The sequence below is a fragment of the Callospermophilus lateralis genome, chromosome 15 (genome assembly GCF_048772815.1).
Source record: "Callospermophilus lateralis isolate mCalLat2 chromosome 15, mCalLat2.hap1, whole genome shotgun sequence".
Taxonomy (NCBI): Eukaryota; Metazoa; Chordata; class Mammalia; order Rodentia; family Sciuridae; genus Callospermophilus; species Callospermophilus lateralis.
Window position 1 is genome coordinate 21,899,716 of NC_135319.1, and position 12,855 is coordinate 21,912,570.

At 46.3% G+C, this 12,855-nt stretch overlaps 1 protein-coding gene across 1 annotated transcript in view; it reads right to left on the minus strand.

Moving 5' to 3' along the window:
• Drgx (dorsal root ganglia homeobox) overlaps positions 1-4,959 on the minus strand; it is a 29,337-nt gene extending 24,378 nt beyond the window's left edge. Inside the window, exons 1-2 of the mRNA XM_076835147.1 lie at positions 4,926-4,959; positions 640-737 (exon numbers count right to left, since the gene is read on the minus strand). Of these exons, the coding sequence (XP_076691262.1) occupies positions 640-737; positions 4,926-4,959 (132 nt within the window). The remainder of the gene's footprint in view (positions 1-639; positions 738-4,925) is intronic.
• Between the last annotated feature and the right edge of the window lie 7,896 nt (positions 4,960-12,855).

The following is a 12,855-nucleotide window of genomic DNA, read 5'->3' on the forward strand; positions in this document are numbered from 1 at the left end:
TTTAAATATTGTCATAGGAATTAAAAATCTAGGGGTGGCTTTACAAACAGAGTGATTTGCGTAGCTTTCGCCATGGGACACAGAGAATGAAATTTACTTGTAGAAGCCCTCCCCGGGCCAATCCCACAGAAATCTCGTAGAGGTTTGTGGGTCACCTTCACAACTACTCCACTTTGTTCAGGAGCAGAACAGAGTCCCATCTTAGGGGAAAAACTCAACCCTGGGAAATACAAAACCAATATTCCGGTGGTAGCCCTCCCACCTGTGGTGACAATACCATCTATGAGTCAGTCAACTTCATGGGTCCCAGGTTTCCCATCTGTCTACTTGGGGTCAGAAGGTGGGACCTGCCTTCCTCAAAGGGTTATTGTGTGTTGACCTGGGATATGCCCCACGCCATCAACTTAAGACCAATGGTAGAGATGACTGTGGCCTCTTCATTAGGCTTCCTGGAATCACAAGACAAAGTCAGCTACCCTCCCCTGGACATATTTCTTGATTCATAAATTGTCCAAGAAAATAAAAAGATCCATTAACACAATCAGTTGGCCTTATTTTGAATGACAAGAAGTTGCTCAGCTCTGACTTCACGGAGGCAGGAGGTAACTGATTCTGAGAATTGGGGATGGATCTTGTTACCTGCTGAAGAGTGAAGGTCGTCCGGTTCCTCCGCTGTTTTCTTCGCAGAAACCCGTCATCAAAATCCCCTGTAGAGTGGTTGCCAAAGGGTGCAGTGCCTACTGGGAACAAACTGAATCAGCCAGAGCAGAGGGCCCCTCAGTCCTCAGAGAGCCCCTTCTCTCTACAGAGGTCAGCATTGCAAGCTCACTCACAGGACACCTGCCCACCCCTTCCAGAGAGGGTCCATCTATCCCAAAGTGTTTTTCTCTGCTTCTCTTAAGAGAATAATATCTCTTTCTACTCTCTTTTCCACTCTCTCCTATTCTCTCTCTCTCTCTTCAAAAAACCTTTGACTTTAGGCCCAGCTGTCTCTCTTGCATGGGGCAGCAATGACCTTAATCCCCAAGATGGCCAAGTGCACTCTGGTCTCTGATCCAGGAGGGGTCACTGGCTTGAGGCAGAACCTTTATCTGCCCTCCAGCCCCCAGAGCACCTTGTCCAATGTGCCTTCATCTCACCCGCCCACCTCAGACCCTTTAATAGGAGGCTGTACGTCTGTCTGTCTTTTGCTCGCCTGTTAGTCACTTTCCCCTGTTTCTATAACCAACAAGGGTAAAGGGCTGAGGATGGGGGAAGCTGAGGGAAGAGAGAAAGCACCAAGCGCTTTTCACAGCACTTTTCTCCTAGAAGTGCAAAACGCAAGGAGTAAGAAGTTTATAAATGAATACTAATTACCGTTCGTCACAGCTCATCAGCACCATAGTGGATCTGTTATATAAGATGTCAGTTAACAAAAGACCCGTACCAATAGCGACTGCTTTGAATGCCAAGCAGACACAAACAGGGCCACTCTCAAAAGACACTCACTCTCCGGTCAGGCCTTATAAAGCACCTACTGCTCTCACTTCCCTAGAAAAGAAAGACATTGTCCTGTCCAGAAGCCTCCGAAGCTCATGATAAAGCCAGAACAGAGTTTGGCCCCAAATGTGCATTCAGATCATTTTCCAAATGTGCGCTATTTACTTGATAGTCCACAATGGCTTCTTAGGAAAACAAATGAGCAAGTTTCCATTAACCAGTGAACACATTACCTGCCACGGGCCCCGTGCTCAGAGTCCCTGCACATTCAGCATCAGGAGCTCCCAAGCCCAGATGACATCCCTCAGAAGGACCTCCGTCCCGAGGCAGCCAAGTCCCCTGGGCTTTTTAAAATTCCATCTACTAAAGGAGGTCCCGCTAGGTATTATTTTACCCTCCAGGCCACATCCTTTGCCAGAATACATCCTTTCTCTCCCCCACTAAATCTTCCTGCCCAAACTGCATTCTTCCTCAAAACCCTAGTTAGAAATATTTCTTTCCAGCTCATTGGAAATTGAAAGGGGACAGTCTCAAATCAGTCTTTTTTCCATTACTTTGCAAAAAGCTTAATTGTCTCCTTTTGGAACAAAGCACTTGACTGGGGAGGACAGAATGCAGCCTCTGAGGTCTCCAATCAGAATCTTTCCCAATCTTCTAATTTATACCTTGTTGTCTATTATTTCACAATTATACATGTAACATCATATTGTGAAATGTTGCATTGAATCCTAAAAAAGTACAACTTCATCAATTTAATAATGAAAAACTGACAACCTATTAGAAAAGAAGAAGGGATGTGAACAGGCTTTTTACTTAAAAATACACAGAATGGTTGATAATGTTGTGAAAATGTTAAACCTCACATATACTTAAAATGCAACAAAATAATGAAATACTATTTTCATGATTTAGGCAAAAAAAATTTAAATAAGTTACATAATAATACCCAATACAGACAAAAAGTAATAAGTTGGTTACACTCACTCATCATTTAGAAATATCAATTGTTTTGGCCTTATTCGAAGGTAATTTGACAAGAGCCATCAAAAGTTTAAGAGTATATACAGGTATTAATCTATTAATATACTTTAAAAGTGTGCCAAAAAAGGACAGACAAGAATGTGCCTGGAAACACTGTAACTGAGGAAAAAAAAAAAAAAAAAGAAACAGCCAAAGCATCCATCAGTAAACATTTTGTTCACAAGATATAATGGAATATTATATAGCTGTCTAAAATAAATCAGTAGATCCACATACATTGGCATGGAAAAATCCCCAACATATGTTATGAGGTTAAAAAAAAAAAAAGCAAACTGTGGAATGCTGCGACAGTATGATCTCAACGCAAATAAGGCATAACATATAGAGAGAAAAAGACATAAATGAGGAAGAAAGCATGTTTTTTTCTTGAAGGAATTATAAAAAACCCACAGGAGCAGGTGCCTTTAGGAAAAATCATAGAGGAGGATTTCACTGACTGAAGTGTAGGTTTCTGTTCTATTCGTACTTCTCATGTAGGTACATACATGTAGTACTTTTAAATTTAATATCAGCAAAAATAGCTGAGAAGTGACATTATGGGCCATGTTTTGCTCTCTCTTGAAAGTCTCTGAAAAACAATTTTAAAAAATGAAATTAAAAAGTCGATCGGCCATAAGATGCCACATTCCCAAAGTCTGTCCTCAGCTTTTCCATTTAGAGCAGATCATCTTTCCACCAATAACACTAATCTAAACTAAATTGAAACTCCTCTTCCTGCAAAATTTGCATGGAAACACGCCTACAAAGGGAAAGGTGCTTAAAGTCCCATCTCCTTTTCTTCTGGTCATACCCATCAGAATCAGTATCAACAGGGAGTATGCCTAGGGTGTGGGCAGAAAAGGTAAGCTGACTTAGATGAGTTGAGAACAGCAAGCAGGACTTAGAGAAATCTGGAGCCAGCCTATCCCTAAGTCACTTCTGCAGCCCACCCTACAGACAGGGTTTTCCCTTTAGGTCACCCAGAATGTCCACCACTTGCTAAATGTCCAAACCTCTGCCTTTCCCACTTTGACCAGGAAAAGTGGTTGCCAGTGACAATCAGTCAACAGTCCAAGATTCCGAAGCACAGAGAAGGTGCCCCAACCATGGGTATAGGGGGTCTTCTCCAGTCTTGGGGTACAATGTCAAGCAATGCACCTCTCTGACTTTTCCATAAAGCTTACCCAGCATGAGTCATTGGTGGTAAAAGGAGGTGAAATACAGGCAAATGCATGGCCTTCCCTTTTCAGGAATGCTGACAGAGATAACAGTTCTTAAAACACTGCTCTGCACTAGCCTTCTCTAGAAAATCCTGCTGGGCCCTTTAGAGCTTTTGGGAGGGAAACAAAAACAAACTTTCTGATATCCCAGGTAAGACTGGCTACGTGAGGGAGCATCCTCAGTGAGATCTCTCAGTGTCTAACCACATTTTGCCCTGCCCCATGCCTCCCTTCATTTCTTGGCCTCCAAGCTTGTTTGTTCCACAACAAGAATAAATCAAAGAAGTAAGTTGTAAAAGGCCAATCCTGGTATCGCTTCCAGGATTGCAAAAGCCCTAGTATCCCCAGAGTGTATCTTTGAAGAAGTCTCTGTCCAAGCCCAGTGCATGGGGCTGCCCTGATGGATACTAATCTCTACCCTCAGAGGACACACCCTGGGTACCACTAGGCCCTGCATGAAGGCACCCCAAAGTTCAAGGTGTTCCCTTCTCGCCACCCACCTCCACCCAACAATCAGGTGCAGATGACACTAGGGATCTTGAGGGAAATTTTTTCTAAGGTCTGGAGATCTTCAAAGACCAGATCCCCACCCTGGCCCTGGGGAATGAGAAGTGGAGAGTAGATAGCCTTTGGAGTCAGAAACCCAGTGAATCGCAGAGTAAGACCCATGGTAGGGCACAGGGCAGGTGGTAGGCTGGGCAGCTCAGCCGCCAGGGACTGATATTAAGTCGCCCAGGCTTAATAGCACTCCCGCCCAAACGCCTGTAGTGACAGCAGCCCAGCAATGGGTCCTTCTTTGCTCGCGGTGGGGCCCAGGACGCGGGGGGCCAACTCGCCTTAGCTTTCCGGGATGTTTGCAAAACACCGTGAAAGATTGATGCAGCCCCCTGGGCAGAGAAGCCCGGATTAGAGGCGTGACACCAGCATCTGTGCTGGGAGGACCAGCCCTCCCCGCGGCAAGCATAGCCTGGGGCAGCCGGTCCCGGGCGGGGAAGGAGGTGGGAGGCAGGTGGCTACGGGGGACGGGAGACAGGGGATGGAGCACGCTGTGGGAAGGGTGCTAAGGGCGCCCCTACTCACTGCCAGGCTGCTGCCCCTCTCAGGGTGGGGACCCCACCACCCGCCAGCACTGCTGTCGCTCAGTCCGTCTCTGGCCGGCTTCTGCTTTGGCCTCGCCAAGCAGCCACGGGTGCGGCGCTTACTCACCCTCTAGCTGTGGCGGACAGTGGAAATAAAACATCGCCGACGGTCTGATGGACTCGGCGGCCGGACTTGGGTGGGTGGCGGCGGGACCGACGGCCGCGCGTAGCTCCGACCTGGCTGCAAAGCAAACAGCAACAGAGCCTAAGTGTCTTGCCTGCGCTCCGACCCGGCCCAGGGGCGCACGGAGAGCACCACTCTTGAAAAGCCCCCTCCCAGCGCCTTCAGCCCACTTCGGGGACCGAAGGGGAGGTGGCGGCACCTCCGGTCGCAAGCCAGAAACCCGCAAGGTGGGGAGGGTCCACCTCCCGGAGAGCTGAACCCTCACCCAGGCCCAACACCAAACCCGCAGTCTGGTTTCGGGCTGCCAAGGGTCCGGGCCGCAAGCCCTGCACCAGGCCACCGCAGCCGGTCCTGCGAACGCACAAGGCCAGCTGCTCCGGCGGCAGCTACCGCCAGGAAGACAGTCGGCCCCAAGGCCGGGTATGAGGGGCCCGGGGAGTGGGTTGGGAACCCCGAGTACCTCCGCAGGAGGCTGGCGAGAAGGCCAGAGCGTGACCGCCTCCGGTCCGCACGCGGGGTTCGGCTGGCGGCGGGCGGGGTTCCGCGGGGCTCGGCGCTGCTGGCGCCCGCAGGACCAGAGAAGTGACTCGGGAAGTGGCCAGATGTCTTGCTGTCTGTCTACAGCGCGCGCCGCCGCTCAGCACTCGCCTTTATAATCTCACGCATAATTGGCCTTAATCTGATTATTTCCAGCGCTGTCTACAACGAGTAACTTGGATAGGTCTATTGGGCCTTACAAATGGCCCACGTGGTGTAAAAAAAAAAAATCCGTCATTTCTCAGCAAACATCGGGAATGTTTTTCCTCTTTTCTTTTAAAAGAGGATAGAAACAACCGCCACCAACAACAGCCCCCCAAAAAGAGGTTGTGTTTTGAACACTCGGCCCACCCCACCCCGTGTCCCCTCAGACTCAAACCTTCTTTCTCCAGGAGAGAATGGATTTGGGTTCGCCCTTGTCAGAGGCCTGGCGACTCCTGGGCTGCAAATTGACAAAGCGCTGCTAATTGTCGCCGCCGGATGGGTTTTGGGGGGACTCTTTGCACACGGCTTCCCTTTCCAAGCGATCGTACAAAAGGAAAGTTTGATTTTGTTCTCAGCAAGGGGTCCCTGAATTTATGTTCGCTTCTCCATGCAAATGATATGCGGTGGGACCCTTCGCAATTACTTTTAAAATGCATCGGAGGCAGACACTCAGCGGAGAGAGACCGCCCTTCTCTCTGCCTGGGTGAAAATTAAACTCTAAAGTACCGGGCTGAAATTTTCAAGTCAGGGGCGCGGGATTGGATCAAATCACATAAACTGCAAAAAAAGCAAGTCTAATGGCGCATAATTGGTTCTGTAATAGCATTACACCAGGATAATAGCCCGTTACGGCCCCCTGCACTATTAAGTGCTTCCCTGGCGGAAAGCCTTTATGATATTAAAGGGGGAATATAATGATATTTTGGTTATTAAATGCGTGTAATTAATTTATGCACCACTGAAAATAAAGTTGGTATTATGACCCACTCAAGATGCATCAGAAGATGCAAGTCAGACAACTGTTGATAAGTTCTGGTGTCTGTGTTCCGTCTAGACTGCTGATTTTATTTTTGGGACGATGGCTTCTTGGACAGACTACATAAATTGAATATTTTATAAACATTCTAATGCTGCGTTCGGGAGCTTTGGCGAGGCGGTGGGTCGAGTCCCGGCCCGGGCCCGGAATCCTGCCTCGATCTTAAAGACGCAGCGCGTTGGAAACAAAAGGCCTGGCGGGCCCACTCACGGACATGCGCCCCGGGGCGAGTAGCGTCCAGCTGAAGGGCTGAGTGCTAGGGCCCTGGCTCGCGATGGACATCCCTCCGAAAACAGCCCCCAGGAAGACACCGCACCGCTCCAATTGAGGCAAGTCGTGACCCGTTTCACGGAAGCGGACCCTCTTGGGTTCAGTCATCCGGACACCAGAGTGCCGCCCAGCCGCTAGCAAGGAACCGCTGAAAACTCCGGCTCTGTTCACGGAGACCCCGCGGCGCCAGATTTGACAGGGCACTGATTCCGGGAGTCCAGGAGGCCAGCCTGGGAGAACGCCGCAGGTCCGGAAGGCGGGTGAGGTAGCTGGCAGGGGCCAGCCGGAGCCGAGGGTGCGGTTTCCCACTACTTGGAGAGGCCTGGAGCCCCGGGAGCAGAACTTTTCTCAGCCCCAAGCCAAGAGGCTGGCTCACGGGTGCTTGTCTCTCTCCCTATCTCCCTCAGAGCCACCCAACTCTGCAACCCCTTAAAGAGCTAGGTCGGATGCCCCTTTTGCGCTCCTGAGTCTGCCAAAAGGCCCCTCGGATTCCCTCCTGACCTACGCAGCAACTCCCCGCCGTGCGCCCTGTGCGCTCCTGTAGTTCAGTGGCTGTGAAGCGAGGTGAGGCGGGGGTCCCGACCATCTCCGCCAACACGTTCCAGGTTCACTTACGTATCTGTGCGGGGGGAACCTTAGCACAAGCAGCCCAGCTCTGGGAGCTGCATTGGCCCCAGAAACCTATGAGGTCCAACCCACAGACTCAGCTCCCCATCCCCGACATGAACCGACAGAGGTTCCCATCAAAGCTCAGAGGTGGACTAGATGAAGTTGTATTGGCAGCGCACTCCCGGCGCATTTCGGCCGATCAGAACCCTGGACAGCGACACTGTTTTTCCCCGCCCCATCCCAGGACTTCTGCAGGGAAAGAAGCGGGTCCCGAGGGCCTGTCTGGGGCCCTGCGCTTCGCGGCTGCAAGATCCGCCCAGCCGGATTCCGGGCATTAACGGACCTCAATCCTCTCCCAATACAATCTACGAAAATTACTTGGGACGCGCGCGGTCGCAGCAAGGTCCGAACTCCCGATTCCACAGTCGCAGGAGAGGATCCTACTCTGAGGTTCCAACCCGGAAACATCCCACGGCCCCTCGCCTCCTGCCCCCCGCCCTCTCCGCGCCCTTCGACAGGATCCTGGATGCCTCGCTGGCAGGACCACCAGCCGAGCTCCGGGAAAAGACTTACCTTGCACAGGGCTTCAAGTCAGCTCCGGACCCTCGGCCTCGCCTCGCCCGCCGTCCCTCTCCCAGAGCCAATAGTCTGGGTTCGATTCTTCTGGCAAAACAGCGAATAAACAAACAAACAAATGCAGAAACGAAAAGCTACCGTAAACTTTGATGACGCAAGCCCCCTATTTCCCAAATCGTCTCCATACTCTGGGCCCTGGAGAAGGTGATTAATAGGTATTCGCTATGGTCCCCTTCTCCTTCCCAAAAAGAGCACTAGTAACGAAACGGTTGTATTTTTTTTCTTGATTCTTGTGCGGTAAAATGTATTTTCCAATTAACCAAATTCGCGGATCTGTCCCGCTTGGACACTCTGATAATTTACAACCTAAAAGTGTACTTTCTTTATCTAAAGACCAAGGTGACTGCTTTTAATTTTCTCTAACCTCTTTACACTTGATGTTCACCAGACTCATAATGTTAATTGGCTTCATATACGGATCATCAGTTTAATGAAGAAATAAATCCTGTGTTGCTTTATGTTTTAACAGTGATTGCTTTAATGAGGAATGTGACGTGTTCCAAAATCAAAGCTGTAGGAGACATTAGAAGGGGTTTCTATTAGGACGGAAATGCTTATTTAAAGTTAAAATCATGGGGTCATATTTCAACAGATTTTCCTATTGCCCGCCTTCACCTCCATCCTCTGCAAGGAGATAATTCTGTATTCCTCAAGCCTTCTTCTCTATGTATTTAATGCACAGCAGCGGCAGAAGCTGCATCCCCTCTAAGAATCATTTTCTGGTTACTAAATAGGGTGTGCTACCTTACCTCCTGTCTAGCAGGGCACATAAAAGCCAGAACAGAGTAAGGAGTTTGACTTTCAAGGTTCTTCACTTTTTAAAAAATAAAGTGGGAAGAAAGTAGCACACTCACACCCCAAGATGTGTGCAGAGGCAGCTCCCCCAATGCTTACATCCCTGGCGCTGAAAATTCAAGGCTGAGTTCCTAAAGGCAGACAGCTCAGCTTAGGCCAAGTAGGCTGCTGATGACCCAGGCTCTGGCCCCTGACAATGTCTGTAGGGGATGTGCTGGACTCCCGCCCAGGTGATGAGATCTTTACATCTCTATATCAATTAATAGCAGAGTAAATCTGTGTTCTCTAATGTGTATTTGATTTTTCTAATTTTAAGTTGGTTCTATGAAGGGAAAGCTGTCATCACAAAAACACTGAGAGCAGCAATAAAATGTTGGAAATGGCATCATCTATACACGCAAACCCTCAATTGTTTTCAGTTGAATTATGAGTCATTTTAAATTGATTCCTGAAAAGAATTCTAAATCCTTAGAAATGTAGGGATTTGAGACTCTGGATTGAGATCTCCGACACCACCCACAGTATTAACTTTTTCCATTTGCTCTGTTTTAGGAAAATTGAGGAAATATTTGAAGACACGTCTATACATGTATTTGAGCCCAAATACATATAAGCTGGATTTCATATCTCAATGATATGAAGAGTGGGGGAAAGAGCTTTTTCCAATCTCCCTTTTAAAACTTCCTTAGCAAAAGCAATTTCAGTAAACATGACTTAAATCCATAGCAATGAAGGTACAGCAGATAAAAATACTTCATTTTGGACTGGGACAGTAGCTCAATGGTAGAGCACTTGCCTAGCACACCTGAGGCACTGGGTTCGATCCTCAGCACCGCATTTTAATTAATTAATTAATTAATAAAAAAGGTATTGTGTTCATCTACAACTAAAAAAAATTTTTTTTTAAATACTTTACTTAGCAGGAAGAGAAAAAAAAATACATTGACTTACTATGCATCAAAACAGATCCTTTCAAAGAGGGGTCCAGATGATTTTTACTTTATTTTGATAGTAATTTTTTAAAAAATTCCCACATGTAATTTCCAGTGACCACACAGCTCACCTGAGATGGAAGACACAGTACATGTGTGCTCAGTGTGAATACAACATGCTCTCTACTTATCAGTAAATCTATTGTCATTCTGTAGTTTTGGAGATTGCCAATAAAGCTTGGGTTAGCTAAACATGATAGAATATATTTTTTAAAATCGCAGCTAATTGAAGTTCCACATGAACAGGAGACTTATGAACAGAAAAAAAAAAAAAAATATATATATATATATATATATATATATATATATATATATATATTTATAAATACATATATATACATATACACATACAGGAAAAGGGATAGAAATGCATTTTATTATCTTGCAAATTCTATATAATTCACTAGTTTTATTATCATGTAAAAGTAATAGCACCTGCTCATATGCAAACCAATAACCTCACCTTGTTATTGACCATAGGACAACATGGACTCCCATGTGGTACCCTAGGGTCTCCAGCTTTTGACTCTATGTTTGCTCCTAAACTTAGAAGGGGGCTCCAGTCCTCCAACCTTCACAAGAAGAAAAGGCAGTGTCTGCTGCCTACAGAGTGTGTGCAACCCTAGATCCATCCAAGCAGGCTCTGGTCCAGAAGATCTAGGTGAACTTGAGCAGGTCACTTACTCTCACAGGACATCTGTAACTCTTTCCATGAAGTGGGACAATAATGCCTATATGGAGTGCTGATGAGAGGATTAAAAGACCATTCAAGAACATTTTTAGGACATTCAAACTATTCTGCATAATTCTGTAATTATGAATACATGCCATTTGACTTTTATCCAAACACAGAGAATGTCCAACACCAAAAGTGAGCCCTAATGGAAACTATGGACTCCGTGTGACAATGATGTATCACAGTAGGGTCATTCCTTATTATAAATGTATTTCTCTGGTGTTGGCTGTTGATTGTGGAAGAGTATGCACATCTATGAGAGATGGGACTGTATGAAACTCTCTGTAGTTTCTGCTTGGTGTTGTTATTTGTAGAAAATTCTTCTTGGAAATAAAGTCTATTAAAAATAAAGAAAAAAAGTTTTGGAAAGACAGTGCTGAACACAATGTCCATGACCCAACTACTCAGTGAATACCAACTATACCTATCTTGTTCTTATTTTTGTTGTCTTGCTTCTACTATGGTGTATAATTCTCTGGGCTTTCTGGCCCCATTCGGGAGCTGTGCTTAGGGAGATGCTACAGGACCTGCTTTGGATACTTGCTCCCTCATTGCCTCCACAATGTGTTCCTCATGAGCTAATCCAACCCCACCCTTAGGAGAGATCCATGTTGGCTCCTCATCTTCATCTGCCTATCTGACATCATCGCTCCCTTACATTTTTCCACTTTTCACACTCAATGGCCTAGTTTGTTGAGTATCACTCAGCACAGCTATTTGGCTAGAAAATTTCAACCAAGGTCCTGGATTAAGGGTATTGTATTTGATCAACAGAAGTTTTTTAGAAACTTCAATCAATTGCCATTAATCTCGGCACATCAACTCCACTTCGCCACAGGTCTCACTATTCCACACTGCTTTCTTCCAGACCACCTCTCACATTTGTGTAACCCACCTGGCCCCTGCAGGAATCTGATTCTCTGATCCCTGACAAATTTTTTATGAGTTTACCCATCATCATCCCCAGACTGATGATCACTGCTTGTCAAGTGTAAGGATGGAAAAGGGGTGTGATCAGGGAAAGCCCTGGAGGGCAGGGTCCAACTGCGTTCATTTCAGTCAACACTTGTCTACACCTACCTGGTGCTAGGGGAAGAGGACACAGAGCTGAGGTCATGGCCTCAGCAGTCAGCCCCTGAATGTTCTGGCTAGGAAAGAAGAAGAGGAATCAACAAGAAAGGATGCCAGTACCATTTAGAAATCCTACCAGAAGACACTGGATCCACTAGACCCTCTCCCCACTGCCCTGGAGGAACTTCTAGAAGGAATGCTCTTGGTTGAAGAAGAATTTCCCATTCTCACATTCCCTCCTGAAACTTCGGATGGAGAAAAGCCTGCAGTCACAGTCTCCCCTGGCTCAGGGTTTGCATCAGAGTTAAGGGGCCTCAACTGGGCTCAGCATCTGTTCTCAGCCTCTTTTTTCCCAGTTTTATTCACAGTGAGAATTCGGGGACTGTACTTCACATCAATCTGGATACATCTTACAGATGCATCTACAAGATTTGATTTCTAACATCCCAACATGCCGGACTGCTCAGATTGATCTATTAGAGTCACTGAGTTGGAGCAAAAAAAAAAAAAAAAAAAAAAAAAAAAAGTAATTCTTGCTGTTATTAAGATGCAATAATGAATTGCTAATAAGAAAACTAAATCAATCCAAGGAAATATCAAATCCAATGCAGCCAAAAATAGAAGAAAGATTTCAGTCTCCAAGTCTAAATTATCTAACCAACCAATAAACCTCCAGAAAAAAATAACTTTCAAGGTCAGCGGCTGGGTACAAAGCAGTTCTCCATAAGACTTAAAAGAATGGCATGGTAGAATGTGAGGGGGTGGCAGGGTGATGATGGCTTTCGAACTAGTGAGCAACAGAAACAGGGGTGGGGTTCAAGCCTCCCTCCCAAACCCAAGCCCAACCCTCTTCACTGAACCCTCTTGAATAAGACATGTTTCCCCTGAAACAAAATCACAGTTGATTGCCCATGCTAAGTGCTCCATAAATGTTCAGAATTTAATTGAAATGACGATTGAATGAATGAAATAAGTTTGCTACGTGAATGATTAGTAAACACAATAAAGCCTTCCCATTTCTAACAGACTTAAATTATGTGAACAGCTGCAAAGGGAGAGAAAGGGTTTTCAATTGGGCAGACTTGGGATCAAATCTGGCTTCTTAAACCTCCTTTTTTAAAATAAATTTTTAATTTTTTTTTTTTTTTTTTTTTTTTTAGTTTTCAGCGTACACAACATCTTTTGTTTGTCTGTGGTGCTGAGGAT